This window comes from Felis catus, chromosome B3 (assembly GCF_018350175.1).
Source record: "Felis catus isolate Fca126 chromosome B3, F.catus_Fca126_mat1.0, whole genome shotgun sequence".
NCBI classification, from domain to species: Eukaryota; Metazoa; Chordata; class Mammalia; order Carnivora; family Felidae; genus Felis; species Felis catus.
In genome coordinates, this window is record NC_058373.1 from 93,363,280 (window position 1) to 93,391,064 (window position 27,785).

General features: G+C 36.8%; 3 protein-coding genes across 11 annotated transcripts in view; 2 read left to right on the forward strand and 1 right to left on the reverse strand.

Moving 5' to 3' along the window:
* Positions 1–2,905, forward strand: part of PRPF39 (pre-mRNA processing factor 39) — a 38,295-nt gene extending 35,390 nt beyond the window's left edge. For all 5 annotated transcript variants that reach the window (XM_011283218.4, XM_011283219.4, XM_011283220.3 and 2 more), the window contains 3 exons: positions 1,153–1,227; positions 1,729–1,849; positions 2,163–2,905. In XM_011283218.4, coding sequence (XP_011281520.1) covers positions 1,153–1,227; positions 1,729–1,849; positions 2,163–2,219 — 253 coding nt within the window. In that variant the 3' untranslated portion in view covers positions 2,220–2,905. The remainder of the gene's footprint in view (positions 1–1,152; positions 1,228–1,728; positions 1,850–2,162) is intronic.
* A 293-nt stretch (positions 2,906–3,198) lies between these two features.
* Positions 3,199–16,072, reverse strand: FKBP3 (FKBP prolyl isomerase 3). 2 transcript variants are annotated; one of them, XM_004001428.6, is made up of 7 exons: positions 15,914–16,072; positions 13,316–13,417; positions 12,554–12,661; positions 7,066–7,201; positions 6,512–6,579; positions 4,836–4,933; positions 3,199–3,547 (listed from the first exon to the last, which is right to left on the reverse strand). In XM_004001428.6, exons 1-7 carry the CDS (start codon positions 16,019–16,021, stop codon positions 3,493–3,495), a joined length of 675 nt encoding a protein of 224 aa, XP_004001477.2. In that variant the 5' UTR covers positions 16,022–16,072; the 3' UTR covers positions 3,199–3,492. The 2 variants fall into 2 exon arrangements, with proteins under 2 accessions (XP_004001477.2, XP_019688532.1); XM_019832973.2 differs by lacking the exon at positions 15,914–16,072 and adding an exon at positions 15,494–15,729.
* Positions 16,073–17,308: 1,236 nt separating this feature from the next.
* The window catches only part of FANCM (FA complementation group M), a 67,530-nt gene continuing 57,053 nt past the window's right edge, over positions 17,309–27,785 (forward strand). For 2 of the 4 annotated variants that reach the window (XM_045059873.1, XM_045059874.1), the window contains exons 1-4: positions 17,309–18,042; positions 18,607–18,779; positions 21,276–21,353; positions 26,582–26,740. In XM_045059873.1, the coding sequence (XP_044915808.1) occupies positions 17,526–18,042; positions 18,607–18,779; positions 21,276–21,353; positions 26,582–26,740 (927 nt within the window). In that variant the 5' untranslated portion in view covers positions 17,309–17,525. The remainder of the gene's footprint in view (positions 18,043–18,606; positions 18,780–21,275; positions 21,354–26,581; positions 26,741–27,785) is intronic. The other 2 variants (XM_045059872.1, XM_045059871.1) reach the window with 1 other exon arrangement.

Consider the following 27,785-nt stretch of genomic DNA (forward strand, 5'->3'; position numbering starts at 1 on the left):
TGTATTCCTCACTTTTCAGATTTTCTCATGTATAGATTGAGTCTCTTACCACCTAATCCATAAGTGGATTCCTTAAGCCTTAAGGAAATCAGTCCATTTAAAGTGCTTGGTGTTGAGGAACAACCAGAGCACTGGGATTAACAATTTCATAGCCTCTTGAACATTTTGGGGCCAGAGTTATTTGTTGTTATCATTGGATGTGTATATATGCAGATTGCTCAGGGATGTTGTATATGCATGTAAATTATCAAGGTCATTTCTACAGAAATGTTAACTATCTGTGTTAGGGTTAATGATTACTTTACAAAATAAGGCCATCTTTGTTTTTAAAAAAATATTTCAGAAAATGGTAAAAGGAAAACAGAATCTTTAGGATTTTTCTGTCAGTTTGGCTTCAAGTGACATTGTTTTTGAAGTTCTGAGTTCCAGGTGAGACTTAATACGCATATTATGTTGGAATTTTTTTATTAAAAAAATCATCAGTGATAAAAATTATATTGTACTTTTATATTAGTTCTAATTCAGTTTATCACATGGTCAAAGTTTAAATACACTTGATCCTAATTGGTGTCAAGTGTCTTTAATAAGCATGGTTAGATTTCAAAAATGTAGAAATTACAGAACGTTCAGGACTTCTTTGGACTGGACAAAAACACATCCTCAAGGCCACTGTCTCAGTTGTACAATAACTTCTTAGGCAGGCTCTCCTCGTGTGTTAGAAATGATAATAAAAGGTAGCTCTTGACCAATATCCCATCAGCTCAGTCAACTGTAGTAGTGAGAACAGGCACTTTTCTAGTAGCTCAAAAATCCTGGGAGTTATTAAACGTCTTGGTTTGGGTCAAATGTTCACTCTAAACCAATTATTGGTCAGGGGTATATAGTGCTGTGGTTGGCCAGTTCTGAATCCCTGAAGCCCCATTTGAACCACATGGGCTGAGAAGGAAAGTGTAGAGCAGTGGTTTCCCAAGAGGAAATAAGTTGGAAAAGGTGGCTGGGAGGAGGTTTGCTTGCAGGTTCATTAAAAAAAAAAAAAAATTATGTTCATTGCAACATATTTTTGTTACCAAGTGAAAGTAAGTCCAAACTTTAAAACTTTAACAGTTTGGCTTTTGTATATTCCATAGGATGTTATTTTTCCTTCCCTCTCAGGCTTCTGAATGCTTATGATGAACATCAAACACTCCTGAAAGAACAGGATTCTTTAAAAAGGAAAGCAGAAAATGGGTATGTAACTTCTTGCTCAGAATGATTCATGATGCTTAAAAAGACATTTCATTGCTAAAATGCCTTTAAAAATAAATATTAAAAAATTTTTTTTTAATGTTTATTGTTTAGGGGGCGGGGGGGGGTGGGGGGGGAGAGCGTGCCTGAGTAGGGGAGGGGCAGAGAGAGAGGGAGGGAAACACAGAATCTGAAGCAGGCTCCAGGCTCTGCTCTGTTAGCACAGAGCTGAACCCAGGGTTCAAACACACAAACTGAACTGTAAATCATGACCTGAGTTGAAGTCGGACGCTCAGCACCCCTAAAGATACGTACTTTTAAATGTTGCCTTCAAGTTGTGGTAATTTAGATACTTTACATTCACGATTTGAAAAAAACTGTACAAAACTTGAGTAGTTGAGAACTTTACTAAAACAAATGTACACAGGTACAAATGTAAACATGCATACATTTGTTTTAAAAGTACTTACTGTGGGAATTTAAAGTTTTTTCCCTTGTATTTAGGTCAGAAGAACCAGAGGAAAAGAAAGCTCACACAGAAGACACAACTTCATCATCTACACAGATGATTGATGGTGATTTACAGGCAAATCAAGCGGCATATAATTATAGTGCCTGGTATCAAGTGAGTTCACCTAATTGAATTTTTTGCTTGTAGATGTTATTCGAAAATGAAAATAAAAATAATAATTTTTTATTTAATAATTAGAATAATTTATTTAATAATAAAATTAAAAATAAATTAGGATAGTCTTTTTTTTTTTTTTATAACAACTACTTCTATTCCAGACTGTATAATAAATTGTCTTTTGTGGTTAAGTCTTGGAATTTTAGCACTGAACACATGCCTGGTTTCTTAAATGTATATGCTTTAATTATACTTTCATAAATGGAACCGAGCCAGTTTTAGCATGCTAACATGTGCTTTTTCCTTTCAGTACAATTATCAGAATCCGTGGAATTATGGACAGTATTACCCTCCCCCTCCAACCTGATGGGAAAATATATCAGATGGAATGTATTAAAAGTATGAAATTATTTTTTTTTAATGAGGGATGTAAACATAGCATAAGCTTGTTGTATTTGATAACTTGTCTTCCTGTTTTCTGTGTAACATGATTTGTTTAGTAATAGGGGAAAATGTCACTTAGTAGCTTACCACAGATACTATTTCCTACCATTTATAAAATTTACTTTTTATTGGAGAACTATTTTTTTGATTTTTTGCATTAAGTGGTCTAGAATTCTTTTGCAATGGATTTGCAACAGAAATCCTTTGTAGCCTTAAGGGGTAGGAAAAAAACTGACTGGAAATCATGTCAGTGTAGTTCAAGATACTGAAAATATATAAGGGCTGGTTATTAAGGATTTACCTCCTCTGTAAAAAAAAAAAAATGGATTTTTAACCTTTAATGACAAGGTTTTGTCTGTTTCAATTATCCTTGTGAATTTGGATTTAACTGCAGAAAAGATACACTATTAAATACTATGTCTTGGGATAGAGATTATAAATGAAAAAAATGGAGTGTTTGCATCCCTTTTAAAAAATGAAAATCATATCAAAAGTATGTTGTTTCAGGAGACTTTGTATTTAGAATATTCATGTAAAACTTGTGAGCAAGCTTTCATTTTGATCAAACTGATCATCTTCATTTTTGTAATAAAACTTAAGACTCCTTAACTAATTGTTATGAATTTATTTGGGGGCAGGTTCACCTAACAATATTAACTTTATCATTATTAGTGGACCACTGGTTTTGAAGTATACTTTTCTTGAATTTAGCTAAAATCACACCATTTACAGCTTTTTGCTCCATTTCTCTGCTTGTCTTCTCACTATACAGGAATATTTATTTAAAGAGGAGTGTGCCTCTGGAAAAGCTGTCTGGACAGTTTTACTATAACTCCCTATTTTGATTAAACTTTAGTCCTGGTTAACGTAATCAGAACAATTATCTATTAACAACAAATAAATCAAGACACTGAATACATTTTATTGAGCCTTTCAGTTTACAACATGAGGTAAAAGGAAAGTCAGTTCTCTTTAACCAATATTTTACACAGCTGTAGTAAAATATTTCAAACTTTAGGGAATTATAATGGATTACATATATTAAAAGTTGCGGATCGGGTAAACAGTATCTGCATTCTTGAATTTTCCAGTTGACTCTTCCGTTACAATAGTAACCAGCTCTAATTAGTTACATAAATTTCTTCAAGGCCATGTTTTACTGTTGCTGATGTCTTTACATCTGAAGCATTGCTATTTCAGTCAATATCCACTAATTCCACTTCAAAAATGAGTTTTGCATTTGGTGGAATTCTGTTGCAGAAGTTAAGGTAAACTTGATAAAAATTGCTTCTTCCTTCACTCCCAATATCCTCAGTCTAAAATTAGCATTATATCTAATGGATATTTGGTATTAACCTCAAAGAGAAGGGCTTTATGAATGACTGAGAGGCTAACACATACTAGCCTAGTGGTTCCCCAAAGAATCTTTGTGAATGGTGATCATAACCTACTAGTATAGGCTGACAAGACAAGTTGAGTTTGGACTAGGATCTTCCTTACCTGGATGCCTCACCAGTACTCCCAAATTAGCCACCCCCTAATGAAGATGGTTACTCAGTGCTTTAAAAAAAACAAAACAAAAACAAGGACATGATTTCAATCTAGCTGGGTGTATAGGTTATGTTAAATCAAATTTCGTATGAGGTAGTGCCTTATATTTGCTGTGATTTTTAAGATGCCAAGTTCAGAAAAATGTTATTTTTATCTGATTGGTTTTGAGATGCTTCCATGAGAGAGAGGCAGCTGTCGTTGGGCCATCTAATTTTGATAGGCTTAGAAGAGGGCTATATTCCTAAATAATTTTAACTGATACAAGTGGAGAGAACTTCCAAGTTTTTTAAAAGTTACTTTAACTAATCCAACTAGTACAATGGGAATGGAACCAACAAAAGAAAAAACAACTTCTCAGTTATTGGATTGTTCTGATCATAATGGTCAGGAGCCATGTTTATTTTTTATTTTTTATTTTTTTTAAATTTTCACAAACTGGGCCTATCAGAAAAGTACTGTCATTAGTAGTAATCACAGATGCTTACACTATGGTGGACCCATGGTCCCCTTAAATTTCACAACCAGTAATCCCCAACATATGTTCCATTTCTAAGCTTTGAGTACCCATTTAAATGCCTGAAATTATACTGCAGCATCAAATTACCATGAGCCATATTTATATCCTATAATTTGCTATAGTTGTTTGTACTGGACATCTTAACTCCTTTAAGTAAATCCTTCAAATAGTAACAACTGCCTTTCAAAGATGAAAACGTAAACCTCACAATTTAGCTCTTAAAAATCAAGAACTGATTTCAAGAGGACAAAAATGTAAATTCTATTCTAGCTCAGGTTTGGATACTTTGTACTACTAAGACATGTTAACTCCTGTCTCTATTGGAGGTGTCTACACAGAAGTATCTAAGTATTAGGAATACTGGTCTGGACATGATTCCTGATCTGGAAATTAACCTAGATAGTGTCTTTTGTACCTTCAGGTGGTCTTCATGTTTTTGTTTGTTTTTACTCACAAAGGAGAAAAGGATACTTGGCATCAGGCTGTCCTTTCTTTCCATAAGCCCATTCTGGTTCAATCTCTAGTCGAGCCTTTTCTCCTTTACTCATGGTCAAGAGTGCTTCATCCCACTAAAGGCAAGAACATGAAATACTAATGATAATTTGCAAAAACTACATGTAAATCTAGAAAACAGTATATACCAAAAAGCATTCCACTTCTGAATTTCATTATATTCTAAGGTAATGTCCTTGGGTGAATCTTGGTCCTTTATTTCCTCATTGCAAAAAAAAAAAAAAAAAAAAAAAAAGATGTATTAATTTTAACTAAACTCTACCCCCAATGTGGGGGTAGAGATCTTCATAACTCCAAGATAAAGAGTTGCATGCTTTACCAGCCAAGGCAGCCAGGCACCTTGGGTCTTAAAGTCAGTTACCAAAAACAGTTAAATCAACAGGATGCAAAGATATGACTAATATCATATACTCTGTTGAAATGTCAGTCACATAAAGCTTAAGGGATAGAGATCTGTTACATAATGGCAACTAAGAATATGGTTCACTAGAAGAAATACACAAGCAAATTAGTCACAGGAATAGAAAAATTGATCAGTTTGGTATATAGTTAGTATCAACTAGGTACAATCAGGTAGCAGTTAAGGTTATTTTCAACTAAACCTTTAGTTTGAAGATGTTTTACATGCTATTTTAGGCTCTGGATACGATTGAGTTGTATTTTAGTACTTATCACAGTACAAAGAATAACATTGAGGATTCTCATAAATGCATGTGAATAGGTATGTCAGTTACAACGTTTGATGTTGTGAATAAAGACCATTTAATAATAAATGGGCCCTAGAATGACAGCTTCAGTGAAGCTGATAATCAGTGCTACTATCCATTACCTCCTTTTATACACTGCAGTGGTCACTGCAGCTCAAGCCTATCTTCCCCTTTTCTCAAAGTCTCCTGTTACCTCTCACAAGAAGGGGTGGGTAAAAAAGGCATCCTTAGGTTTGAAAGATTTTCTGGTGTTTGAACCTCAATTGTGCAAGGTGAAAAAACTCAGAACAAACTCTTTCTTCTATGAGTAATTCAGTGAAACAGGTATTTTACCTTTCTCTACCATGTATAAGTAGTACAACTATGTAACATTTTGCAAGAATCTTAAATTTTTTTTTTTAATGTTTATTCATTTTTGAGAGCGCAAGCAGGGCAGGGGCAGAGAGAGGGAGACAGAATCTGAAGCAGGCTCCAGGCTCTCAGCTTTCAGGACAGAACCCGACGTGGGGTTCGAACTCATGAACCAAGAAATCATGGCCTGAGCTGAAGCTGGATGCTTAACCAACTGAGCCACCCAGGCGCCCCTACAAGAATCTTAAAGATAAATTTAGAAAGCCAAACTTTCTGACAAAGAATTACTTTACGAAGAAAAAAAATATTAAAAGGGGCAGGCATTTAATAACATGAGTCTCTACTATATATTATGTGCTACAGTTAAGCTATTTGTTTAGCAACCTTGAGGAAGGCTGTACTGTCCATAAGTGAGACCCAGAAAAATTGTGCCAGATCAGTTAGCAATGATAGCACTTGATTTGTTAGACTCCAAAGATTTTTTTTATCATAGCCCCAATCCTAATTCTTTATGGCACCATACCACAAGTAGCATGTGCCAGAACATCTGTTGATTCATTGCCATTTTTTACTTACTCCTCTGATAACTTTGCCTATTCCAACCTTAAAACTTAAAGGCTTGGCGTTTTTCTTCTTCTTTGAACCTGTAAAACAAATTTTCCTTATAATGCATGATGAAATTAAGTTTCATTGGAAAAACAGTTGACTTAAGTCTTTAAATTGATTTTAGAACTTACTATGCATTTGAAAAGAAAATAAAAATTCAGAAAACTCAAGAAAATTCTATCTTTACATATAGTTATGGTCTAAAAGGTAGAGGAGAGGGACCTATATTTACACCACTAAAACAGCACACTATTCTCCCTTTTACATTGAAATATGAAAGCCTCATTTTGGGACATTAACCAAGTTTAGACTAAGCTTCCCTATATTTTGCTTCCCAATTACCAAGAGATATTTATTCACCCAGCCAATAGTGAATTGAAGACCTCTTCCAAGTAAATCACAGGTGCAAAGACTTCTGGAAAAACTGACAGCCAAGAGAAAGGTACAGCCAACTGCTCATGTACCACACAAATATTTTGCAATGCCTTACAGCTAAAAAGGTTTAAGATTACATTTAGACTTACTCGTTTGAATATTAGTATCAAAAACAGTCCCATCCTGTAGTGTTCCTGTATACCAGCAGTGAACAACATCTCCCTTTTTGGGAAAGTTGGTTTTATCTCCTTTTTTAAGAACAGATTTTACATATTTTGGTGGACCCTAAAAACAGAAATAACACACAGAGTTATTAACTCATATCCTTCTTTTTTAGAAGGATGACCAAGAGAGTTCTAATACTGCCAACTGAGACCCAAGTCTGGTCACAGAGTTTCAAAGATTTAGCAACAAACTATTTTCCTTCTGGTTCACCTCTGAGTTAAAAAAAAACCCCACCAACTCATTGCAAGTCTGTGATGACAATGTTAGTAAATAGCCTCTCTCTAATTTCAAATAACTTCTAGCCTCTCTGGAAACCAATGTTCTTTTGACAAAATTCTGTTAATTAACAAATTACAAAATAAATCCTGTTATTTTCCAAGGTCAGAAATATCATTACTATTTAATTCCTATAAAATCATAAGGCATTAAATAAAACACTGTGACTTTTTTTAAAAAAGATTTGAGTTGTTACCAATAACGAACATTACTGAATATTTTATTATATCCAATTAGAATGAATACAGTAATGCTCTATTGGTTTCTGAACTTGAAAATAAATTCACACAATGAATAGAATTATCTACAGAAATTACCATAACATGGGGTACCTGGGTGGCTCAGTCAGTTGAGTGTCTGACTTCAACTCAGTTCATGAACTCACAGTTCATGAGTTTGAGCCCTGCATCAGGCTCACTGCTGTCTACAAAGAGCCTGCTTAGGATCCTCTGTCCCCTCTCCCCCTTCCCCTACTTGTGCTCTCTCAAAATTTAATAAAACATTTAAAAAAATTACAATAGGCATATTATGCTAGAATAAAACAGGATCATCTGGGTCTTCTTTAAAAGTTAAAGGCTTAACCTAATCAGCAGTGATTCCAAACATGTGAGAAAAGCAAGTTTTTATTACTGATAAACTGAAACGTAAATGGATGGTAAGTATGGTCAGTAAAGGAGCAAGAATTATTTGTGCTGGGGCTTTGTTATTGCCTTGTAATTACTAACGTCAAATACTTACGTGAACTAGAATAATGCAAAAAAACCATTAAATTGGTGATTATGGCTCAGACTTCATGGTGAAGGTGCCAGTCTGCTCATGGATGGCATCCATTTCTGTGTTTCACAAAGTGTCTTTTACAGACCACTCATTGCTTAGTATTGTTACCACTGTTAGAAAAAAAGGGGTCTACCATAATTGTTTCAGAAACACTATGTTAAACAAAGTTAAATATACCTCTCTTCTGCATGATTTCTCAGAACTGTCATCAGCTAACATGCACTGTGAATCTTCAAGGAGACAGAAAGCACAGGTTTTGATGATGTTAGAAAACAACCTGGACCTTCTGGAACCTATATAACACACTTTAAGAAATGCTGTTCTAGTTATTTGATCTGATTTTGCGTTTCACTGCAAGAACCTGATTGGTTTATGGTGAGAGGTCAGATCAGTCCCAAGGCTATACCTGAGTTGTATGCCTGAATGGACCTGGCTTTAAGAAAATTTCTTAGCTTTGCAGCAATTTCTTTAGTTCAGAATTTTGAGAGTAAACATTACGATTTCAGTTAACTGGATAACATCATAGCCTCTAAACATGAAAGTATGTTACATAATTATTACTATTATCCTTTCAAGAAATATTTGAACATGTTCTATGTGTTAGAAATTGGAGATACATAGGGTGCAGACAGGGTCCTGACCCTCACTCTAGAAGAGAATATAGTCATGTGTATAATTACGTGGGTTATGAGACCTAAAGAGGAAGCACAGGGTGCTAAGATGCGAAGTTTATAACAGAGAAGAGCATTTTCACAACAGGGAACAGCTTGAAAATAGTATAGTCTGCAAGGGAGTAATGAAGGAGACAATGGGATGAGATGAGGATGGAAAGATAGGTAGCATAAGTTAAGAAACTGTTTTGTTTTAAATCTTCAGGTCACTGAACAGCCAATTAAGAGTTTTAAACACAGAAGTTATAGAATCAGGTTTTTTTTTTTTTTAATTTGAGAGAGAGAGAGAGAGAGCGAGCGCGAGCACGCAAGCGAGAAGCGCAGAGGGCAACAGAGGATCCCAAGCAGGCTCCTTGCATAGGGCTCAATCCCATGAACCTGGGATCATGACCTGAGCCAAAATCAAGAGTCCAACACTCTACCAACTGAGATACCCAGGCACCCCAACAGATCACTGTGACCTAGTAAGGGATGGATATGAAATCAAAGTGGAAGTGGGGAGACCTGTTAGGAAGAGGTTAGTATAGTAGTCTGGATCTACACCAGATATAGTTTTGAGATACATGTACTGCAAAATCAACAGAATTTGGTGATGATTAGATGCAGAGGAACTGTACAGGATGAATCTCAATTTTTAGCTGAAGTATTTTTAGTCATTTCTGACTGCTGAGCCTGAATTCCTGCACCATCTTGTATTTTCTCCCATCCAATATTCATTCCTACTTGAAAACTTTAACATTAAACACATAAAAGAAAATATACTGACGAGGATTTATTTAAAGTCCAGTAAAAGCTATTAGACACGGTTCTTTACATTAAAATAAATAAGGTAGAGACGATATAGATACCATGTGCTACAGGAATTTATGCAGTTAAGTATAAAGTCTGGGATGGTGAAAACTTCAGAGGAAGTGATGAGCCCATGACCTGGTTCTTAAAAGTGACATTGAATTGACAAATAGGGAGTTAAAGAGAAAGACACATTAAATAAGAAATAAAAGTGTGAGAGTGAGAAGGGGCAGTTTAATAGGCAATGAGCAGACATTTGTGGTTAAAGAAGAATGTTTCTACCCAAGTAGTAAATATGGAGCTGGGCAGACACCGGAAAACTTTGAATGCCAATAATGCTGTCCAACAGAAATACAATGAGGACCACAAATATGATTTTACGTTGTCTGGCTGCCACATAAAACCAACACACTCAAAATAACATGTCAGTATTTAATCAATATAAAAGATAGATTATATATTCTTTTGTAAAAAAAAAAAAACATACCAAGCTTCTGAAACAGAGTGCGTATTTTACACTGAAAGCACATGTTGATTTGGAGTTGCCACAAAGTGCTCAGTAGCCACATAAGGCTAGGGACTGCTGTATCGGAACAGCACAGTTCTAAACAGTACAGAATTACTGAAGACTTTTGAGCAGGGTATGGTTTGCAAAATACTATTTTACTTAAGTAAAACTTACACATTTTACTAGAATAAATATTTTGGGGCTAAATGGAGGAAGAAAGAGAATGAAGGCAGATCAATGATTTTTCCAATACTTCAGGTCTGAGGACTTGGAATGCCTGAGAATCAAAAAGGAATGAAGATTTGAAAAAAAGATTTCGAAAGATTTAAAAGGTTTGAAAAGATGTTTGAGAGCATTAGTCCTGAGGGAGACATGAGAAGGAAAACATTAAAGATTCAGGAATCTTTAATTCTAAGGTAGGAAGAAGAAAATGGTTACAGCTATGATAACATTTTGGTAAAATAGGAGTATAAAATGATACAATGGTGAAGGAGTATGAGGACTGAGAACTTGTGCGAGAAGTGTCCAGTAGTTTATGTGGGCAATGTGATGAGGAATGCAGCAAGAGATAATATAAAAGTTGCTGAGTAACAGTGAAATTAGAAATCATGCTTGGCTGATATGAAGCATGAATTTATGCCCAACCCAATAAACAGCTTATGATTATTTTTCTTCACAGTGTTCACTCTGCAGCTCCAAAGCACACAGAAAGTAGACAGCAGGAATCAGCCGAGTATTAGCTATGGAATCCAGGTGCTAGAAAGACAGTCAGAGTACATTACTGGGTTCAGGCCTGCCAGTTAAATAAAATAAAAAGAGGTCTTTAAAAAAGGGATATGGTTTAGGATCCTCACAAGATCTCTTTGAGAGTGTCTCCAGCCCTTACAACCTTTTATTTGTAACTCTCTTTTCCTTAAGCTCTTAATGATATACTATCTGCTGCCTTATCCCTCCTTTATTCTAATTTTCTGGAAGGCAAACTATTTTGCTAATTGCTTTTGTAATCCTTTTAGTAATTATTATACCTTTATTTACTTTAGTAGCTGCTCAGTGTTTGCCCAGTACAATATTTGTCAAATCTTGGGGTGCCTGGGTGGCTCAGTCGGTTGGGCATCCGACTTCGGCTCAGGTCATGATCTCGCAGTCCGTGAGTTCGAGCCCCGCATCGGGCTCTGTGCTCAGAGCCTGGAGCCTGTTTCAGATTCTGTGTCTCCCTCTCTCTCTCTGACCCTCCCCCGTTCATGCTCTGTCTCTCTCTGTCTCAAAAATAAATAAACGTAAAAAAAAAAATTAAAAAAAAAAAATTTGTCAAATCATATTGGATGTGATAAACCTCAAAACTCCTTTAGTGTGAATACATATCCATAAATATTAATTTGTGCTTTTCAATCAACAGGAAAATACCATGTAAATTAACTAGCTTTAGTTGTATAAACTTCTGTAATTCTGTACCTGAACTTATACTCTGTCCACAAATATCCAAATGCTATACACCTTCATCATTAGGTCACACCTCTTTATAAGACCTGAGGAATATTATTACTATTGGATTATTATCACTGATACTAAGTGCTAGGAATGAGTGAGCTTAGTTAGCAAGGTATTATCAGAAGTGTTACGATTGTAATTATTCAGCTCTACTGTGGCTGTTCTAAGTGCTGTCCTTGGCTCTACTGAGGCTGTCCATTTGCAGAAATGGTTTAATATGGCTCTTCAAACATTTGTACCAAAATGTAAAAATCTATGTTGGGAAAGATGAGACAGATGACTCCATACCCTGCAGCCAAGCCTGGACTATACCTATTGCCAAGGATAGCGTGTACATTAGAAAAAGCTAAAAATAGTCACAGTGAATTATCTTTCACTCAGTCCAACTTGGCTATACAATCAGGACCTTAAAATGGCTTTGGAAGCTCAGAAGTTCTGGTCAGACATAGAGGAAATATAAAATACAAAGCTAGAGGTTTTACAGGAAAGCCTTATACTGTAAAGTACTGGTTCTTAGGTGTTTTTTATGATTTAGTACACCTAAGAGGGAGAATACACTCCAAATCAGTGTTTGGTTCACTGAAAAGTGCCCATACTCCACCACTCCTTACTAGGAGAAATCAGTGCTGTAAGCAAATACTTTTATCAAATTCACATTGGGGCGCCTGGGTGGCGCAGTCGGTTAAACGTCTGACTTCAGCCAGGTCACGATCTCGCGCTCCGTGAGTTCGAGCCCCGCGTCGGGCTCTGGGCTGATGGCTCAGAGCCTGTTTCCGATTCTGTGTCTCCCTCTCTCTCTGCCCCTCCCCCGTTCATGCTCTGCCTCTCTCTGTCCCAAAAATAAACGTTGAAAAAAAAAATTAACAAATTCACATTAGAAATAAAATAATATTCTACACAAACCTCATCCAGAGTCTCTTCAGACTTGGTTTCTTTGGGTTTATCTTCATTAAGCTTCACATTTTTCACCTGCTCAGACACTTTACTTATACTTTCAGTACCCTTGAAACGCTGTAAGGAAAATGTTCACCATATTCAGGACAGGTTAAAAGCTAGAAGGGACATCTAGATTTTCAACATTTCAATTGAATGAACATCTGCGCCATGAATATAGGCTACTTTATTCAAATGTAAATAAATGGAAACTGCCTAGGAAAAATCTTCATTTTAATCAACAAATATGACCCTCAAAGTATTTTACAAGATAAATTCTGAAATGAAATCTTTAGAAAAGGCAACTCAGACTCATATATGAATACCATTCACAAAACTCCTTAATAATGACTCTTTGCTTTGTCATTTCAGAATGAACAAATACTGGAGAATTTAAAATTTGTTTTTCTAAAGGCTCAGCCTCAGTCTGAGATTTTAAATTCATTGGTTTAATCTGGAAATAGTTTGGATTTTAACTTTTCAGTGTGCTTAGTTGTCTTAAACTATAGGGAATTATTTTTAAGAATTTGGTTCCTTTTAAAATATCAAAACATCCTCCCATACTACAGATGAGCTTTGCTAGATTTGACAGCTAGTCCACTTATGACTAGAGTTAAGAAAAACTGCAGGTGGAAAAACTTAAAAACATATTTTGGGAATAAGTTTAAACCTTCTTTTTGCAAATAAAATATTTAAAATAATATTTTGGTAATAAAATGTAACAATACTCACCTTACTTTCAAAAAGATGGTTATAGGCTGTAACCAAATGGTCCTTGTTAGCTGTCTTAGCCACATTTTTAATGTTTCCTAATAACTTATGTTCTGCAAGAAACTACAAAAAAAAAAAAAAAAAAAGCTGGTTAGAATAATCTCCCTCACGTAATAAGGGTCTAAATGTTAGAAAATTCCCTTTTATGTTAGCAATTATGCCTTCAATAGAACTACTAATGACAGAAGAAATGAAATAAACATATTTATACCCTACTTCATAACAAAAAGATTTATGGAAGATTAAAAATATTACTTATAAAAATTGACAAGAGTGGAACTATAATATGTAGATCACACTGTTGCATTCTAACCCTTTTCCTTCCCATTATGGAATTCACAGAACATTTATACAGCAAGTACACTCTGGTGACTGGACAATGCTGCTACCGGTAGGCCATGGCCCTGGGAGCCTCAAACCATTGGGCATAGCTGTCTTGACAAATCTGTAACCCATTCTTAGCAGACCGGGAAGCATTATTAGCTAACGCTGGATATATGGTGGTTAAGTATATGGGCTGAGGAGTCAGATCATCTGGGTTAAAATCCTAGCTATCTGATCTTAGACGAGGGAGTAAGTTTTCCTAAAGACTCCGTTTCTGTATCAGAGTGGAAGATTAATAACAGCATCTATGTCAGAAGGTTGTTCTAAGGACAAATGCAACAATCCACTTAATGCCTTTTATGTACAGCCTGTCACATGGTCAGAACTCAGTATTAGCTATTGGGACTAATAACATAATGTACTTAATAATTCAAAGTAATATAATTCCATTTATCTCAAATAAAAGACTAAATTGGCAGATGGACAACAAAATACTACTATTGAATATTGAGTCATCAAATTGTAACTTCATCTCAAAATCATGTCTTTGTTTTCCTTATTTTATTCTGCTTCCTTTTCTGCCTTCTGGCCCTTGAATCATCATTTTTGTTACTTTCTCAAAGTTCTTCTGGCATCATCTTTTGATAAGGCAGCTTTTCTAATACTATCACTATTGTATTTTTTTCTCCTCTGCTTTTTCCTCTTCCCCTCTTAGAGAAATGTTCTAAATGATAAAGGTGGCTGGGGAAAGGCTATTTTGATTAAATGGAAGTAATAAGTTGCTTTAGCACTCTTGTGATTTCTTTAGCAAGATTCCAAAAAGAAATCCAAAATATATACATCTCCTTGATATCTTATGATCAATAGAACAGTGATTGTCAAATATAGGTTTAAGTATGTGAATGAATACTGGATAATATGCACTCAAAAAGGTTAATGCATTAAAAAATACTCTGATAATTCCAGTCTCTTGAAATTGTCCCATGTGGGCCAGTTTGAGGTTAGATTCCACATTGGGATGATTTGTTCTGTAACAATTTGATGAAGTACAGTACTGAGGCATTAAATGTTAACAAATGATATGCCTAGTTTATTCTATTGTTCCAATTGAAATATGAACTGACTTAAGAGAAAATAATTCCACTAGAATGGCATGGTCTTTCTTTTTATCCTGTATCCCCAAACACTAAGCGTAGTTCTTGCTATCGATGTATAAATATTAGCTGATGCCAGGATACTTATTATGGGTATATGGAACCGGAAGCTAGAGAGTAACTATATCTCCTCCTCTTCAAGACACTTCAAAATGAAAATAAAGTACAATCCTCACAGAAGCCAAAAAAATTTTTTTAAAATCCAAGTTTAGAACTTAAATTAAAAATTGTAGAGAAATCATACTGCTGCTTCTATTTCCCGTAAGTGGGGGGGGGGGGGGGATGCAGCGAGCACAAATTATACAGTGGTTCAGCAGTTTAAGAGAGGCATGGTCTTAATTTCCAAAGGGAAAAGTCTGACAAAAAAAACAACCCAAAAAGCAAAAAAAACAAACACTTATGACCACAGTTAAGATGGAGACTATATTGAAAAATGCAGCGCGTACAGTATAAAGAATGCCAAATACATTTCTTAAGTTTGTTTATAACAATGGGAGACACTACCCTAAATGCGCATGTAACTCCCCTAAGTATAAAGGGTGGAAAGGTCATGTGAAGAGTAGAAATTTTAAAAAGTTAACCCGCAATTACAGATTTTTAAAAATTACACGCACTAGCGTTCAGTATTTAGTAACTGATGAGAAAAGCAAATTGCACATACCGTTCCCACAAAAATATTCACAATCCTTCTCATTTCCCTAATGGCCTACTCCCCTGTAAGGGTCTCATCCAGGTCCCCAGTCCTCAGGCACTAGTCCCAAACCCCAGTATCTCCTGTTTGTTTTTGTTTTCTTTTTTTCATGGTTTCCACCCTCACTCAACGCGCCCAAGGAGGTTCTAATTATGCAATTGCTGCCTGCCTGCCCCAAGAAATAAAGCCATTCCCTCCGCCCAAACGAGGCAGCCCGGGAAGGCGGGAGCATGGCTCCGCGGCGCACGCGAGGCCTCTCCGGCCTTCCAGGCCACAGGCCGCGGGAGGACGAGGGCGGGGGCACGGAGGAATACGGAATGTACGGGCATCTCCGGGGGGGTGAGGCGTCCCTCAGCAGCACCAGCCCGGCCGCCCCGCCGCCTCTGGTACCGAATCTGAACCGTGGTCCTGTAGAAACTTGATAATGTCCTTCTTGGGGAGCTGCTCGCTGCGCAGCTGCTCCACGGTCCAGGCCCGCTGTGGAACAGCCGCCGCCATCTTCCCCCGCTGCCTCTGCTTTACTGAGCCAGCCCGCCTCGGTTCAGCATTGCCCCGCCCCTGGGGCGTGGCGTGGGCTCCGCCTAGAGCTCGGGGAGGCGGGGTCACGGCGCTACCCGTCGGGATTGGGGCCGGTCCTTGAGTGATGTCAAGGCTGTGCTTTGAGGGCTTCTTTGTTGAGTCCGGGAATAAACCAGTTGATGGGGTCCTTGTGGCGGACTATGCGGATGACCTAAAACTGTCATCTGCTTTTAATTGGAACCATTGTGAGGTGACCAAAGTTGGTAGTGATTTTTATTTACTAGCCATTACCCCCATTTGTGTATTACCGAAGGGCTTCTATGCCTTTAAGGCCTGTGTATTACCTGGTTCAAGAAAACAACAGCAGTCAGAATCTAATTTCATTCTATCTAGTTTTAGCCTAAAAATTCACACCTGAATTGGCTTGTCCATCAGAACAACATATGCCCCACCATCTCCCTTTTAAAACTCACACAAATTAAACTAAAATACAACTTTTCACTTTCCCTGCCCAAGAAATAAAAACACACGAGAAAGTTTGTCTAAAAGCAAGTTCAAGAAACTTAAGCAAATAAAACGGTTGTAAAGAAGCTACACGCAGGATACTGCTTGCTGATGAGGGTGACGTTATCAATGTTCAAAACAACTTCAGGTGAATGTACTTTTTCTCAATACACGAGGAAACAAATTTAGAGAGGTTACTCCAAGCTGCCAAGTTTTAGAGTGAAGTCGGGAATCATATCCAAGTCTGAGGTAGAAAGCTATTGCTAGAATAGAATAATACCACACTGACGCTTACTGCTCTGTATCATTTATGAAGATGTAATGGTGGAGTATCAGGAAAACCTAACTTTTTTCTTTTGGATTTCCCGATGAATACAGGACCAAACCATTCACTCTTAACAATAAAACTATTAACATAACGGGTTGCCTCTCCAAATATTGTGAAAAAGAGACATTTTTTTTTCTCAGTTTGGATAAAGAAATAAGACTAGATATTTAATTCTACCTAAATCCTTTTCACCTCATCTTCTGATTTAAAAACACAGCCAATAAGGAATGTTAGACACTCAAAAACGTTAAATTCACAAAAATATGGGTATCTGTTGTTCCTAGTATCTCAAGGTTATTTATTTTTATCTTTTTAAGCAGTATCACTTTAGCGATGAGGCCCGGACACACACAGTCCTTGGGAACGGAACTTAGATTTAGAGTCTGTAAAGAAATTAACTACGGACCACATTTAGACTAACTCCTTAACAATGCGCATGCGTCTCCGGGAGGCCGCGAGAGTTTCCGGGAAGCCAGCCAATTATATTTCCAACGCAAACTCACTGGCGGTATTTTCAACTAGATGAACCGGCTGCAGCCCCGCCTTCACGTTCCACTGTTGTGTGCGAAGGTAACCGATGTGGAGCCGAATGGCGGTTGAGCAGCTGCAACTGCTAGTGTCCGAGAGAAGCGTTTGGTGGTTGTCGGCCTAATGAGCGGACGGCAAAGAACGCTTTTCCAGACGTGGGGCTCAAGTTTTTCTCGATCCGCAGGGGCTCCGGCTTGCAACTCTGGACCTGAGCGGCCTCAGAGCCCTGGCATCTCCAGGGCACGTTGTCCTCCAGCGGTAGAGGTTGCCGAGGTTCCGCCGGAGTCGGACGATGATGTATTGCTGGTTGCAGTGTACGAGGCAGAGCGGCAGCTGAGTCTAGAGAATGGCGGTTTCTGCACCTCAGCGGGCGCCCTGTGGATTTACCCAACTAATTGCCCAGTGCGGGACTACCAGCTGCACATTGCCCGGACCTCTCTGTTTTGCAACACGCTGGTGTGTCTGCCGACTGGATTGGGAAAGACCTTTATTGCCGCCGTGGTCATGTACAATTTCTACCGCTGGTTTCCTTCCGGCAAGGTGGTCTTCATGGCCCCCACGAAACCTTTGGTGACACAGCAGATAGAGGCTTGCTACCGAGTGATGGGTATCCCGCAGTCCCACATGGCCGAAATGACAGGTACTTTAGAAAGAATGGGCTAATTTGAAATTAAGAGCACGCATTCTGGTGGAAATGGAAGTAAAGGAATTCCTGACCCATGTGGAATAGGCCCCAGATCACAATATCCGTATTTTACATCTTCTCCCTTAAGGCATTATCTACTTGTAGCAAGTCTGGCCCTAACGAAAAGGGCTGATTTATTCAATTTTCGGAGACTCCCCGTAGTTTGAGCATTTTGAAGCGATTGATTGTGTATACCCCACTGGTAAGTGAACATGAGGTTTTCTGACTTTCTTCCCCAGAAAGATTTCCCAGTTGAAGAAGGTACTTCTCTGCAGCTATTATGCCATTTTGGTAGGAATTCTCTAAAGACAGGCTAGTTTTGTTGTTTTTAGCCAGAGTTGACATTTGGGTCACAGCAGAGTTTAAAACGTAACATTTCCATGACTTGTTAAATTGTTTTTGTCTGAAGGCAGATTACCAAAGCAGGGCTGCATTCTGAAATTAGGCCAGATTGTTTATAAATATTTTAAAGATAATAGCCTTGGTGTTTAGAATGTAGGATGTCACTTTTATTTACAGGATCTACTCAAGCTTTAACCAGGAAGGAAATATGGCGCAGTAAGAGAGTCCTTTTTCTTACACCTCAAGTCATGGTAAATGATCTTTCTAGAGGAGCTTGTCCGGCTGCTGAAATAAAGTGTCTAGTTATTGATGAAGCTCATAAAGCTCTTGGAAACTATGCTTATTGCCAGGTAATATTTTGTTTAAAAGTATTTTGTACTGTGAATATATTGTTAACGAGTATTTTGGTGAATACTTATTGATGGAAGTTATTGATGTGTTATCATTATGAAACAGCCTCTTATTTCCGAATAGATGATGATAGGAACTGCTTCATTCAAATCAGTGTCTGTGCTGTCTTTTTTTTTTTTTTTTTAATTCTTGACAAGACCATTAGTGTCAGGTGTAGATGATGAAAGCCTAGTCCTGATTGAGGCAGTGATCCAAAATAAGGTTATGGGTGAGTTTTGGAAGTAAGATAATAATCCAAAGATTGGTAGTGGATATGCAGTATCATTACTTGGCGGCTAGGTAGAAATCATACTTAACTGTCAAGAGTTGTTACCAAGAATGATTGACATAATGTATGGGACATACCTAACACAGTGCCTTCTGTTTAAGGCACATGAATATGAATTACAGAGGTGAAGAGGTGGGATATGGCTGGAGAGGTACTTGAAGTCCAGGTCATGAAGGCATTTGTATTTTATGCTTAGCAGTTTGAATGTTGTTTGTAGGACACCGGGGATGTAGGTAGTGGAGACTCATTGAAAAGTGTTTACTGGGGTGATACTTAAGATTTAAAAGAGATTAGAAGAGAGAAGACTAAAAGTAGAGTGTACGATGAGAGAGAGGAGCAATTTAGGATGACTCCCAAGTGTCTGACTTGGAAGATTGTGCTTCTAGTCGAGATGGACAGTTCTGGAGACACAGAAGATTTGAGTACTGTGGAAAGATGAGTGCAGTTTAGATTGTTGAGTTTGAAGTGTCTGTGAGGAATCTAGCTATCAAGGCCCAGTGGGCAGTGGGAGACAAGTTTCAATCTCAGTGGGGAGTTCTGAGCTGGAGATACAGATTTGGAAATTACCAGCATATAGGTGGTAGGTAGTTAAAACTATAAGCTGGTGATATCAGGAGAAGGTATAGAGTAAGAATACAAGTGAAAATTGATTTTATTTAGTGCAAAGAGATGAATTTTACTGCCAGTTTGTGCATTTGTAGTTTCCTTGGGGACTTTATGTGTTATTGTATTATATCTCTTTGTTATCTTCTGAAGAGAATAGTACTCTTTCTTAGAGTTGATTTTAAGAAGGAAATGGATATATATATATATACACACACACATATATATCTGTGTGTGTATATATATATATACACACGTATGTATGTGTGTGTGTATATATATATTATTAATATTTTTCCAAGTTAATATCCAATGTGTTAATGTTTCTGCTTGAGAGGGGCATTTAAAAATTTTAATTTTAAGTCTGTGAATTTACTTTGTAGATTTACTAATACTCAGCAACTTTAACTCATTTATTTTATTTGCAAAAAACTTCTAGCATTGTTAATTTTTTTAATTACAATATTGATGCTTTTATTGAGTACAAAGAGACATACACTGACTTCATTAATATCCAAATACCCCTTAGTGTTTACGCTGTATTCAATATTATAGAGTCCAACAGGCACACCAAGTCCATGAAGAATGTAGCTTCCTGGGTTACAAACACAGCATCATTTCCTCTTCTACAAAATGCTTGAGAATCCCGCTTTCATAAGAATAGTGTACTAGGGACATTTTGTCTTGCATCAGTTTTTAGAACAATTCTACATTAAGTATGATATTTTATCTTTGTGTATTCTCTATTATATTAAAAAAAATAATGTTTTTTGAGATTAGTCCAAATTCAGTATCTCATTGAATTCATCCTTGACATAGGTTGAAATAAGAGCAGTTTTTAGATAATCTGGTTTAACTGTTTCCTATATCTAATGTGGAAATCTGGGGTACTGAGAGCTGTTCCTGCAGTTGAGTTTACTTAGGGGTCCTTTTGCCTATATAAGGACCACATGTAAAGGGGTATATGGGAATCTGGTGAAATATCCAATATTAATCATACCAGAAGGGGTGGGTTGAAATCATACTGCAAAGTCTAGAATGATGCTTTGGTGCCACTGAGAAAATGTGTTAGAATTTAAAAGGAGAGGTGGGTTTTTAAAGTCTTTTCCTAAAACATTTTTTTTTTTTTCCATTTCAAATCTAAATTCATACTGGTATTTTTTTTCCATTTTTATGTTATGACTTATCTTAATCTGGTAAGTGTGTATACAGATATAGCTGTAAAGCTAAACTGTGGCCCAGACCACAGAGAGTTGACTCTCCTTCTTTCATTTGCCCTTGAATTAGCTCTCATTATTTCGATTTGCCTCTAATTAGGTCTTGACATTGTAGCTTTATGTATATAAGAATCCCTAAAGTGTTTTTGATTGGTGTAGAGTATGAACTTGAATTATTTGCTTTTCAGGTAATGTGACTAATGATAGTTCCATCCCTTAGCCCATCAATACTCTGAATAAGGAATAATGATAATAGAACATTGGAACAATATAATAGCTTGTTTAACAGAATCACTGATATTTTTGTATTGGATAGATGAAATTAAAAAAAAATTTTTTTTTTTAAGGTTGTGAGAGAACTAGTCAAATACACAGATCATTTTAGAATCTTGGCTCTTAGTGCCACACCAGGTAGTGATATAAAGGTAAGTAAAATGTCTTTCCATTTATTAACAGTTGAGAATATAAGAACTTTTGTATGGGGCCAGATCAGTTTGCCATTCTAGTATTTAATTTGACATCAAGACTACATTTCTTAAACATGCCTACCTTGGTTGGAGGAGTTTTTTTCTACATTAGTAGTTTTCAGATGTGAGTGTGCATAAGAAACCTAAAGTAGTTTGTTAAAAGTACTAAATTTGTACATAGTATAAGTGGTTTTTAAATTGTTTGTATTTTCAGGGTTCTTTTAAAGTTTTATTTTGAGGGGCACCTGGGTGCCTCAGTTGGTTAAACATCTGACTTTGGCTCAGGTCATGATCTCACATTTCATGAGTTTGAGTCCCATGTTGGGCTTTGTGCTGACAGCTCAGAGCTGGTAGCCTGCTTCAGATACTATGTTTCTCTCTTCCTCTCATCCTCTCCTGCTTGTGCTCTCACTCTTTCTCAAAAATAAACGAACATTAAAAAAAAATTTTTTTAAATAAAGTCTGAGATAACTTAGACTTACAGGAAATTTGCAAAAATTGTAATCTCTATCCTTTGCTCAACTTCCCTTAATGTTAACATAGAACCATAATAAAATTGATAAAACCAGAAAATTGACATTGGTACAATACTAGTAACTACTCTGTAGACCTTGGCTTGAATTTGTCACTTTACCCACCACTGTTCTTTTCAGTTCCAGGGTCTGTCTGGTCCAGGATCTCATATTGCATTTAGTTGTCATGTGTCAGTCCTTCCTATCTGTGATAGCTCCTCAGTATTTTCTTGTCTTCCATGACCTTGATGCTTTTAAGAGTAAATGCCAGGGGCACCTGGGTGACTCAGCTGGTTAGGCATCTGACTCTTGATTTCTGACTTAGGTCATAATCTCGTGGTTCATGGGATCAAACCCCTCGTAGGGCTCCATACTAAGCATTGAGTCTGTTTGGGATTCTCTCTCTCTCTGTCTCTCTCTTTCTCTTTCCCTCCCTCCCCCTCTTCCCCACTTGCATGCTCTCTCTAAAAAAAAAAAAAAAAAAAAAAAAAAAAAGACCTAAACATTAAAAAAAAAAAAAAAAAGTAGCTGGCAGTTATTTTGTAGAATATTCCTCAGTTTGGGTGTGTCTGATGTTTTCTAATGAAAACATCGGAGTGAGGTTATGCCTTTTTGGCAAGAATACTCCAGAAGTGATACCGTACCTTTCTTAGGGCATGGTATCAGAGAATACATGATGTTGATTTGTCTTACGGCTGTTGCTGTTAATTTTGACTTGGTTAAAGTGATGTCTTCCCAGTTTCTGCATTTTAGAATTACTGTTATCCTCTCTGTTTTCCAATGATGGTTCTTGCTTGCAATAGCAATTTCTGTGGTATTTTCCTAATCATTGTTTCCTTTCTCTCATTTCTTTTACATTTGTTAATGTGAATTCTTTTGTAGTGAAAAGCTATTTCTTCTCTCCAATTTATTCAATTCTTTGTATCAATATGGACTAATAGATATTTATTTTTATCTATGGGCTGCATTCCGGTGTTACATTATTAATTTTTTGCTCAGATTATTCCAACTTTGGCCATTGGGAGCTCTTTTAAGATGGCACCTATGTTCTTTTGGACATGCACTTTTTTTTTTTCCTTTTGAACACTTTCCATCTTGCATCACAGGGTATTTTATGCTCATTTAATATTTTTCATGTCCCAGCCATGGAATCAATCATTTCTCCAGGGAGCTCTGGTTTCCTTTATTAAAGGAGGATAAAAGTGCAGATTTTGAACCCCATCTCATGATACTCTAACTTAGTATCTCTGAATAGTCTACTGTATTGAGTTTTGAAGACTTTCTATGATAAGTTTCAATCCTGTCAAGTTGTAAGACTTTTTTCTTCTGTTCATAGCCTTGATATTTTTTCAGAAATTTCTGTACTGTCTCTGATCTTACCCCAATCTCTTTAAACATGCTTTATGGTTTTTATTTATTTTTTATTATATTTTAAGTTTATTTATTTATTTTGGGAAAGAAAAAGAGAACCGGTGGGGGTGGGGGGGGCGGGGGGAAGGGCAGAGAGAGAGGGAAACAGAGGATCTGAAGCAGGCTCTCTGCTGACAGAGAAGAGAGCCTGATGCAGGTCTTGAACTCATGAACTGAGAAATCATGACCTGAGCTGAAGTTGGACTCTTAACTGACTGAGCCACCCAGGTGCCCCCATGCTTGATGGTTTTTGTCATCTTTCAAGTCTTTGCTGAAATGTTACACTTCAAAAAGTTTCACTCTAAGCTATCAAAAGTTAGCTCTCCCTATGTTGTGATTTCCTCGTGTGTGTGTGTGTGTGTGTGTGTGTGTGTGTGTGTGTGTGTTTGTTCTTAATCATAATATGTCATTCTTTTACTTATTCATTTATTTGTTGTCTTTTTCCCCCGTGAAAATAGTAGCTATATGATTATAGAGATTATGTCTATCTTGGTCATAGCTGTATTATCAACCCAATGCCTGGCCTGTGGGAGTCATTCAAATATTTATTGAATGATTAAAAATATTAATGTCTTGGGGCGCCTGGGTGGCTCAGTTGGTTGAGTGTCCGACTTCGGCTCAGGTCATGATCTTGCGGTCCATGAGTTCGAGCCCCGCATTGGGCTCTGTGCTGACAGCTCAGAGCCTGGAGCCTGCTTCGGATTCTGTGTCTTCCTCTCTCTCTCTGCCCCTCTCCTGCTCATGCTCTGTCTCTCTCACTCTCAAAAATGAATAAATGTTAAAATTAATGTCTTACTCAGTTTTATAAAATGGTCATAATTCTGCAGATTATGTGGACCCTCAGTAACTGTAGTGTACTATATTATGTATTGTACCACATGTTGTGAATACAAAGATGATTAAGATATGATTCTTGTTCTAGAGTATTTTTTATTTGAAATTATATTTATATAATTTGATAATATATAAATTTGTTAAATTGATTTTATATGATTTGTTAAATTGATATTATATAAATTTATATAATACATTTATATAAATATAATTTGAAATTATATTTAGTTTGTTTGGGGCACCTGGCTGGCTCAGTCAGTAATGCGTATGACTCATGATCTCAGGATTGTAAGCTCAAGGCCCACATTGGGGGTAGAACTTACTTAAAAACTAATATATACATGCAATTATATTTTGTTTGTTTTTTTGAAAACTTAGGCTTTTCTAGCTTTTAAAAAAAAGCTCTTGGGACGCCCAGGTGGCTCAGTCAGTAAAGCATCTGACTTTGGCTCAGGTCATGATCTCATGGTTCATGAATTCGAGCTCCGCATCAAACTCTCTGCTATCAGCTTGGAGTCCACTTCAGATCTTCTGTCTCCCTCTGTCTCTCTCTCCCCTCTCCCACTGTCTCTCTTGCTTTGTCTCAAGAATAAATAAACATTAAAATAAAAATAAAGCTCTTAATTTCTAGACACTTTCAGATTCTCCCCACTGCCCCCACCCCCACATTGATTCATTTATTCTTTCTTTCAATTCTTTTTTGAAAAAAAATTATCATTGAGGTATAGTTGACATGTTATATTAGTTTCAGGTGTCCCACATTAGTGACTTGACAGTTCTATACATTACTCAGTGCTCACCACAATAATTAAAGTCACAATTTGTCACTGTATAACATTATTACAGTATTATTGACTATATTCTCTATGCTGTGCTTTTCATCTCTGTAACTTATTTTATGACTGGAAGTTTGTACTTCACTTATTTTGCCTATTCCCCCACCCACCTCTTCTCTGGCAATCACCAGTTTATTTTCTATATTTAAGAGTCTTGTTTGTTTGTTTTGATTTTTAGATTCCACATATAAGTGAAATAATATGGCATTTGTTTTTTTCTGACTTATTTCACTTAGCATATCAATGTCCATCTATGTTGTCACAAATGGCATGATTTCATTTTTTATGGCTGCATAATCAGTGTGTGTGTGAGTGTAACATACACACACACATATATATATGTATATATATATATATCACATGTATGTGAGGTATCTCACATATTTATTGAGGTACAGTTGGGTTGCTTTCATATCTTGGCTATTGTAAATAATGCTGCAATAGGTCTTTCACCTCTTTGGTTACATTTATTTCTAGGTATTTTATTCTTTTGGGTGCAGTTGTAAATTGAGTTTTCTTCATTTCTCTCTCTACTTCTTTGTTACTAGTCTATAGAAATGCAACAGATTTCTGTATAATAATTTTGTATCCTGCAACTTTATTGAATTCATTTATTCTAAGTTTTTTGGTGGAGTCTTTAAGTTTCTTTGAACTTTAAAAAAAAATTATTTATTTATTTTGTGATGGAGATAGAGAGTGTGCGTGCGTGAGCACTACCAGGGGAGGGGCAGGGAAAGGGGGAGAGAGAATCCTAGGCAGGCTCTGTGCTGTGCTAGGGCTCGATCTCACTAACTGTGAGATCATGACCTGAGCTGAAATCAAGATTCTCTTAACTGACTGAGGCACACAGGTGCCCCTTTCTTTCAACTTTGATCACACTGTCAGTATTTGAATTTATGTTTTTGCTCCAGTTCCCTGAAATTACAATTCAACTTTTGTATAAGCTTTCAGTGAAGAAAATTTAGAAGTACAGTATATCCAGAAATATATTCACATTATATATACTGGAAAATATTCTAATTTATCAATAATTGATTTAGTGTAGCATATACCCTATCCCCTCAATTTCTTAACAAGTCAATTTGTAAAGTACTTCTAAGATATGTTTGTGTCATTTAATAGTAACAAGACTTTTCTGCTCTACACACACACACACACACACACACACATACACACACACACACACACACACCATTGGACAAAAGTGTTTGCCAGAAAACAAGGAAATCTGGGTTGTAGTTCTGGCTCTAAAATTGACTATGTTACATAATGTTTTGGTGATTTATTTGCTAATCTAAAGCTTCTGTTTTGTCTGAGTCTTCATAAGATGTAGATGAAGGAATATATCACTCCCATTGAAAGGTGCAAAATATGTTTGAGGAACTTACTGGATGTTTACTAATATTCTTATTTTTTAGATGCTTGGCTGGAAAGGCTGCATGAAAGATGTTTCAAAGCCTTATCCTCCTATTGTACCACTATTATAGTTTAAAAAAGGTTTAATATGAATTTTACCACTATTTTATTTTTGTTGGTAGCCTAAACTAAAAATTTAACATGTAATATAATTATAATCATACTTGATTTTGTGTAGGCTGTTCAACAGGTTATTACTAACCTACGAATTGGGCAGATAGAACTTCGTTCTGAAGATTCTCCAGATATTTTGCCGTACTCTCATGAAAGACGAGTTGAAAAGCTAGTTGTTCCCCTTGGTGAAGAACTTGTAGCCATCCAAAAGGCATATATCCAGGTAAGACATTTGTATCACAATTCAGGGTTTTGATGAATGAACTGATAATGTATTTTATTTTGTAGAATCTGGTGTGAGCATATTACATATTTATATCATGTTATATTATTAGTATTTGAAATATTCTTTGAAATTAATATTTTTGTTTTGTTTTGTTTTGTTTTTTAATTTTTTTTTTTTTCAACGTTTATTTATTTTTGGGACAGAGAGAGACACAGCATGAACGGGGGAGGGGCAGAGAGAGAGGGAGACACAGAATCGGAAACAGGCTCCAGGCTCTGAGCCATCAGCCCAGAGCCTGACGCGGGGCTCGAACTCCCGGACCGCGAGATCGTGACCTGGCTGAAGTCGGACGCTTAACCGACTGCGCCACCCAGGCGCCCCCGTTTATTTATTTTTGAGAGAGACAGAGACAGAATGTGAGTGGGTTAGGGGCAGAGAGAGAGGGAGACACAGAAGCAGAAGCAAGCTCCAGGCTCTGAGCTGTCAGCACAGCGCCGGACGCGGGGCTCGAACTCACGAGCTGTGAGATCATGACCTGAGCTGAAGTCGGACGCTCAACCAACTGAGTCACCCAGGCGCCCCCAACCTTATTTTTTAAAATACACCTATTAAAACACACACACATGCATATAAATAGCAGAGCATAGAAAACCTAAGTGTATAGCTCACTGAATTTTCATGTAGTGAACACACTTAGAATACATGTCCAGATGTAAACAGAAGCTTCTTTATAAGAAAATATATTTTCAGTATTTTCTTCCTGGGTCTCTTATACAGCAATGATTCTCAACTGGAGGCAGTTTTGCCCACCTGGTGACATTTGGCAGTCTTGACACAGTTTTGGTTGTCATAACTGGAAAGGGTAGAGTACAGTTGCTAGTAGAACCCAATATGTAGAGACTAAGAATGCTGCTTAACATCTGTAACGAACAGGATAGACCTCCAACCACAAAGAATTATCTGGGCAAATTGTCAGTATTACAGTGATTGAGAAATTGCTTAGACAGTCATCACATCCAATGGGAAAAATTTGAGGTAACAC

What these genes read in the sequence shown, in the direction of transcription:
- FKBP3 (XM_004001428.6), bottom strand. Translation starts at nt 16,021, where the DNA reads ATGGCGGCGGCTGTTCCACAGCGGGCCTGGACCGTGGAGCAGCTGCGC. An exon ending in ACCATCTTTTTGAAAGTAAG is followed by an intron (nt 12,662 to 13,315) that starts GTGAGTATTGTT and finishes TTTTCCTTACAG; the next exon opens with CGTTTCAAGGGTACTGAAAG. An exon ending in AAAGGACAGCCTGATGCCAA is followed by an intron (nt 3,548 to 4,835) that starts GTATCCTTTTCT and finishes CTTCTGCAACAG; the next exon opens with AATTCCACCAAATGCAAAAC.